The sequence below is a fragment of the Lampetra fluviatilis genome, chromosome 69 (genome assembly GCF_964198595.1).
Source record: "Lampetra fluviatilis chromosome 69, kcLamFluv1.1, whole genome shotgun sequence".
Lineage (NCBI taxonomy): Eukaryota > Metazoa > Chordata > Hyperoartia > Petromyzontiformes > Petromyzontidae > Lampetra > Lampetra fluviatilis.
In genome coordinates, this window is record NC_136343.1 from 5,636,152 (window position 1) to 5,643,651 (window position 7,500).

At 53.1% G+C, this 7,500-nt stretch overlaps 1 protein-coding gene across 1 annotated transcript in view; it reads left to right on the plus strand.

Moving 5' to 3' along the window:
• The first annotated feature begins 1,116 nt into the window (after positions 1 to 1,116).
• ESS2 (ess-2 spliceosome associated protein) overlaps positions 1,117 to 7,500 on the plus strand; it is a 28,506-nt gene continuing 22,122 nt past the window's right edge. The window contains exons 1-3 of the mRNA XM_078883169.1: positions 1,117 to 1,286; positions 2,830 to 2,947; positions 6,689 to 6,822. Of these exons, the coding sequence (XP_078739295.1) occupies positions 1,215 to 1,286; positions 2,830 to 2,947; positions 6,689 to 6,822 (324 nt within the window). The 5' untranslated portion in view covers positions 1,117 to 1,214. The remainder of the gene's footprint in view (positions 1,287 to 2,829; positions 2,948 to 6,688; positions 6,823 to 7,500) is intronic.

Here is a 7,500-nt window from a genome sequence, read left to right on the forward strand (position 1 = left end):
GGTGAGGTGGGTCCACTCACCCACCCACCCACTCACCCACCCACCCACTCACCCACTCACCCATCCACCCACCCACCCACTCACCCACCCACCCACTCACACCACTCACCCACCCACCCACACACTCCCCACCCACCCACTCACCCACTCACCCACCCACTCACCCATCCACTCACCCACCCACTCACCCACCCACTCACCCAATCCACTCACCCACCCACTCACCCACACACTCACCCACCCATCCACCCACCCACTCACCCACCCACCCACACACTCACCCACCCACCCACTCACCCACTCATCCACCCACTCACCACCACACCACCACTCACCCACTCACCACCCACTCACCCACCCACCCACCCACTCACCCACCCACTCACCCACCCACTCACCCCATCCACCCACCCACTCACCCACACACTCACCCACTCACTCACCCACCCACTCACCCACCCACACACCCACCCACTCACCCATCCACCCACCCACCCACCCACCCACTCACCCATCCACCCACCCACTCACCCACACACTCACCCACCCACCCACTCACTCCCCACCCACTCACCCACACACTCACCCACCCACTCACTCCCCACCCACCCACTCACCCACCCACTCACCCACCCACCCACCCACTCACCCACCCACCCACCCACTCACCCACCCACCCACTCACCCACTCACCCATCCACCCACCCACCCACTCACCCCACCCACCCACTCACCCCACTCACCCACCCACACACTCACCCACCCACCCCACTCACCCACTCACCCATCCACCCACCCACCACCCACCCACTCACCCACCCACCCACTCACCCACCCACCCACACACTCACCCACCCACTCACCCACCCACTCACCCACTCACCCACCCACCCACTCACCCACCCACTCACCCACCCACTCACCCACCCACCCACCCACTCACCCACTCACCCACCCACCCACCCACCCACCCACTCACCCACTCACCCACCCACCCACTCACCCACCCACCCACCGTGTGTTATTGTCGCCTGCCTCCCCTCCACCGCGCAGGCACCGGAGCTGGTGGTGGTGGTGGTGGTGAGGGTGGTGGTGGTGAGGGTGGTGGTGGTGAGGGTGGTGGTGGCGAGGGTGACGCGGTGGTTGAGCTGCCTGGGCTGGACAGGTTCCTGGTGCGTCACACGAGTGAGGACAACGCTTCGTTCGGCTCCATCATGGACATCGCTGTGGAGCGGAACCGCGTCAAACATGCCTGGCTCCTGGAGGCAGAGTCTCATCACAAGGAGGTGAGAGACAGAGAGACAGAGAGACAGAGAGAGAGGGACAGAGAGACAGAGAGAGAGAGAGAGAGACAGAGAGACACAGAGTGAAGCATGCCTGGCTCCTGGAGGCAGAGTCTCATCACAAGGAGGTGAGAGACAGAGAGACAGAGAGACAGAGAGACAGAGAGACAGAGAGACACAGAGAGACACAGAGTGAAGCATGCCTGGCTCCTGGAGGCAGAGTCTCATCACAAGGAGGTGAGAGACAGAGAGACAGAGAGACAGAGAGACAGAGACACAGAGAGACACAGAGACACAGAGAGAGAGACACAGACAGAGAGAGACTGAGAGACACAGAGAGAGAGACAGAGAGAGACAGAGAGAGACACATCCACTTAGTGACGAATGGCGGTTGTTGTCTCTTGTGTGTGTGTCTCTGTGTGTCTTTGTGTGTCTCTGTGTGTGTGTGTGTCTCTGTGTGTGTCTCTGTGTCTCTCTGTGTGTGTCTCTGTATGTCTCTGTGTGTGTCTCTGTGTGTCTCTGTGTGTGTCTGTGTCTCTCTGTGTGTGTCTCTGTGTCTCTGTGTGTGTCTCTGTGTGTGTCTCTGTGTGTGTCTCTCTGTGTGTCTCTGTGTGTGTCTCTGTGTGTGTGTCTCTGTGTGTGTGTCTCACTGTCTCTCTGTGTGTCTCTGTGTGTCTCTGTGTGTCTCTGTGTGTCTCTGTGTGTCACTGTGTGTGTCACTGTGTGTGTGTCTGTGTGTGTCTCTGTGTGTGTGTCTCTGTGTGTGTGTCTCTGTGTGTGTGTCTCTGTGTGTCTCACTGTCTCTCTGTGTGTCTCTGTGTGTCTCACTGTGTGTGTGTCTCTGTATGTCTCTGTGTGTGTCTCTGTGTGTCTCTGTGTGTGTCTGTGTCTCTCTGTGTGTGTCTCTGTGTCTCTGTGTGTGTCTCTGTGTGTGTCTCTGTGTGTGTGTCTTTGTGTGTCTCACTGTCTCTCTGTGTGTCTCTGTGTGTGTCTCTGTGTGTGTGTCTCTGTGTGTGTGTCTCTGTGTGTCTCATTGTCTCTCTGTGTGTCTCTGTGTGTGTCACTGTGTGTGTGTCTGTGTGTGTGTCTCTGTGTGTCTCACTGTGTGTGTGTCTCTGTGTGTGTGTCTCTGTGTGTCTCACTGTCTCTCTGTGTGTCTCTGTGTGTGTCACTGTGTGTGTGTCTGTGTGTGTCTCTGTGTGTGTGTCTCACTGTCTCTCACTGTCTCTCTGTGTGTCTCTGTGTGTGTCTCTGTGTGTGTCTGTGTGTGTGTCTCTGTGTGTGTCTCTGTGTGTGTCTCTGTGTGTGTGTCTCACTGTCTCTCTGTGTGTCTCTGTGTGTGTCTCTGTGTGTCTCTGTGTGTGTGTCTCTGTGTGTGTATCTCACTGTCTCTCTGTGTGTCTCTGTGTGTGTCTCTGTGTGTCTCTGTGTGTGTGTCTCTGTGTGTGTCTCTGTGTGTCTCTCTGTGTGTCTCTGTGTGTGTCTCTGTGTGTGTGTCTCTCACTGTCTCTCTGTGTGTCTCTGTGTGTGTCTCTGTGGTTGTCAGAAGCGAGAACTCGCCCTGCAGCTGCCCAGCCTGGAGACTCAGGCGCGGGAGTCGAGCCAGGCCGGGCTCGAGACCTGGGAATACTCGGCGAAGAACTCGCTCATGTACTACCCAGAAGGTGCTCGCCACACACCACACGCCACACACACTGTGCACTACACTATTACACTACACTATACACTACTACACTATACACTACACTACTACACTACATTATACACTACTACACTATACACTACTACACTATACACTACTACACTATACACTACTACACTATACACTACTACACTATACACTACTACACTATACTATACACTACTACACTATACACTACACTATACACTACTACACTATACACTATACACTACACTATACACTACACTATACACTACACTATACACTACACTATACACTACTACACTATACACTACACTATACACTACACTATACACTACTACACTATACACTACACTACTACACTACACTATACACTACTACACTATACACTACACTATACACTACTACACTATACACTACACTATACACTACACTACACTATACACTACACTATACACTACACTACACTATACACTACACTATACACTACACTATACACTACACTATACACTATACACTACACTACACACTACACTATACACTACTACACTATACACTACACTATACACTACACTATACACTACACTATACACTACACTATACACTACACTATACACTACTACACTATACACTACTACACTATACACTACACTATACACTACACTATACACTACACTATACACTACACTATACACTACACTATACACTACACTATACACTACACTACACTATACACTACACTATACACTACACTATACACTACACTATACACTACTACACTATACACTACTACACTACACTATACACTACTACACTATACACTACTACACTATACACTACTACACTATACACTACTACACTACACTATACACTACACTATACACTACACTATACACTACACTATACACTACTACACTATACACTACTACACTACACTATACACTACACTATACACTACACTATACACTACACTATACACTACACTATACACTACACTATACACTACTACACTACACACTACTACACTACACTATACACTACACTATACACTACACTATACACTACACTATACACTACACTATACACTACTACACTACACTATACACTACTACACTACACTACTACACTATACACTACACTATACACTACACTATACACTACTACACTACACTATACACTACTACACTACACACTACTACACTACACTACTACACTACACTATACACTACACTATACACTACTACACTACACTATACACTACATTATACACTATACACTACACTATACACTACACTATACACTACACTATACACTACTACACTACACTATACACTACATTATACACTATACACTACTATCTTTCTCCTTATGTGTCCGTGTCTCTCTCCGTGTCTATCTCCCCGTGTCTCTCTCACCGTGTCTCTCTCACCGTGTCTCACCGTGTCTGTCTCCCCGTGTCCCTTTGTGTGTCTCTCTCTCCCCGTGTCTCTCTCCCCGTGTCTCTCCGTGTCTCTGTCTCCCCGTGTCTCTCTCTCCCCGTGTCTCTCTCCCCGTGTCTCTCTCTGTGTCTCACCGTGTGTCTCTCTCCATGTCTCTGTCTCACCGTGTCTCTCTCACCGTGTCTCTCTCACCGTGTGTCTCTCTGTGTCTCCCCGTGTCTCTCCCTCACCGTGTCTCCCCGTGTCTCTGTGTGCGTGTCTCTCTCACCGTGTCTCCCCGTGTCTCCCCGTGGCTCCCCGTGGCTCTGTGTCCGTGTCTCTGTGTCTCACCGTGTCTCTCTGTGTCTCTCTCTCACCTTGTCTCTCCCCGTGTCTCTCCCCGTGTCTCTCTGTGTCTCACCGTGTCTCTCTCACCGTGTCTCTCTGTGTCTCCCCATGTCTCCCCATGTCTCCCCGTGTCCCTCACCGTGTCTCACCGTGTCTCTCTGTGTCTCCCCGTGTCTCTCCGTGTCTCTCTCACCGTGTCTCTGTGTCTCTCTCACCCCGTGTCTCCCCGTGTCTCTTTCCGTGTCTCACCGTGTCTCACCGTGTCTCCGCGTGTCTCTCTGTGTCTCTCTCACCGTGTCTCACCGTGTCTCTGTGTCCGTGTCTCTGTCTCACCGTGTCTCACCGTGTCTCACCGTGTCTCTCTGTGTCTCTCTCAGCGTGTCTCACCGTGTCTCCCCGTGTCTCACCGTGTGTCTCTCCCTCACCGTGTCTCCCCGTGTCTCACTGTGTCTCTCTCACCGTGTCTCCATGTCTCTCTCTCCCCGTGTCTCACCGTGTCTCACCGCGTGTCTGTCTGCGTGTAGCGATCTCTGTGTCTCTCTCTCCGTGTCTCACCGTGTCTCACCGTGTTTCTGTGTCTCACCGTGTCTCACCGTGTCTCACCGTGTCTCCCCGTGTGTCTGTGTGTAGCGATCTCTGTGTCTCACCGTGTCTCCCCGTGTGTCTGTGTGTCTCTCTCACCGTGTCTCACCGTGTCTCTCTGTGTCTCACCGTGTCTCTGTCTCTCCGTGTCTCCCCGTGTCTCTCTCTCACCGTGTCTCACCGTGTCTCTCTCTCTCTCACCGTGTCGCACCGTGTCTCTGTGTCCGTGTCTCACCGTGTCTCACCGTGTCTCTCTGCGTGTAGCGATCTCTGTGCAGGACTCGGACACGCAGCCCGCGCGGGAGATCGCACACCGCAACACGTGTCTCTCTCACCGTGTGTCTCTCTGTGTCTCTCTGTGTCTCACCGTGTGTCTGTGTCTCTCACCGTGTCTCCGTGTCTCTCTCACCGTGTGTCTCTGTGTCTCTCCGTGTCTCTCTCACCATGTCTCTCTCTCACCGTGTCTCACTCCCTGTGTCTCTCTCACCATGTCTCACCGTGTCTCTCTCTCTCACCATGTCTCTCTCCCTGTGTCTCTCTCACCATGTCTCACCGTGTCTCTCTCTCTCACCATGTCTCTCTCCCCGTGTCTCTCTCACCGTGTCTCTCTCACCATGTCTCTCTCTCACCGTGTCTCTCTCTCACCGTGTCTCACTCCCTGTGTCTCTCTCACCATGTCTCACCGTGTCTCTCTCTCTCACCATGTCTCTCTCCCTGTGTCTCTCTCACCATGTCTCACCGTGTCTCTCTCTCTCACCATGTCTCTCTCCCCGTGTCTCTCTCACCGTGTCTCTTTCACCGTGTCTCTCTCTGTCTCTCTCACCGTGTCTCACCGTGTCTCCCCGTGTCTCTCTCACCGTGTCTCCGTGTCTCTGTGTGTCTCTGTGTCTCACCGTGTCTCTCTCACCGTGTCTCACCGTGTCTCCCCGTGTCTCTCTCACCGTGTCTCCGTGTCTCTGTGTGTCTCTGTGTCTCACCGTGTCTCTCTCACCGTGTCTCACCGTGTCTCCCCGTGTCTCTCTCACCGTGTCTCCGTGTCTCTGTGTGTCTCTGTGTCTCACCGTGTCTCCGTGTCTCTGTGTGTGTAGCGATCTCTGTGTCTCTCTCTCCGTGTCTCTCTCACCGTGTCTCACCGTGTCTCTCTGCGTGTAGCGATCTCTGTGTCTCTCTCCCTGTGTCTCTCTCACCATGTCTCACCGTGTCTCTCTCTCTCACCATGTCTCTCTCACCGTGTCTCTCTCCCCGTGTCTCTCTCACCATGTCTCACCGTGTCTCTCTCACCGTGTCTCTCTCTGTCTCTCTCACCGTGTCTCCCCGTGTCTCTCTCACCGTGTCTCCGTGTCTCTGTGTGTCTCTGTGTCTCACCGTGTCTCACCTTGTCTCTCTGCGTGTAGCGATCTCTGTGCAGGACTCGGACACGCAGCCCGCGCGGGAGATCGCACACCGCAACACGCGTCTCCACGGCAACCCGTACAGCCGCGCCCTCAACCGCAACAGCCTGCAGCAGGCCGCAGCCTACCAGGCACAGGTCAGTGAGTGTGTGTGTGTGTGTACGTGTGTGTGTGTGTGCGTGTGTGTGTGTGCGTGTGTGTGTGTGTGTGTGTGTACGTGTGTGTGTGTGTGTACGTGTGCGTGTGTGTGTGCGTGTGTGTGTGTGTGTACGTGTGTGTGTGTGTACGTGTGTGTGTGTGTACGTGTGTGTGTGTACGTGTGTGTGTACGTGTGCGTGTGTGTGTGTGTGTGTGTGTACGTGTGTGTGTGTGTGTGTACATGTGTGTGTACGCGTGTGTGTACGTGTGTGTGTGTACCTGTGTGTGCGTGTGTGTGTGTGCGTGTGTACGTGTGTGTGTGTACGTGTGTGTGTGTGTACGTGTGTGTGTGTGTACGTGTGTGTGTGTGTACGTGTGTGTGTGTACGTGTGTGTGCGTGTGTGTACGTGTGTGTGTACGTGTGTGTGTGCGTGTGTGAGTGTACGTGTGTGTGTGCGTGTGTGTGTGTGTGTGTACGTGTGTGTGTGTGTGTGTACGTGTGTGTGTGTGTACGTGTGTGTGTGCGTGTGTGAGTGTACGTGTGTGTGTGCGTGTGTGTGTGTGTGTACGTGTGTGTGTGTGTGTGTACGTGTGTGTGTGTGTACGTGTGTGTGTGCGTGTGTGAGTGTACGTGTGTGTGTGCGTGTGTGTACGTGTGTACCTGTGTGTGTGTGTGT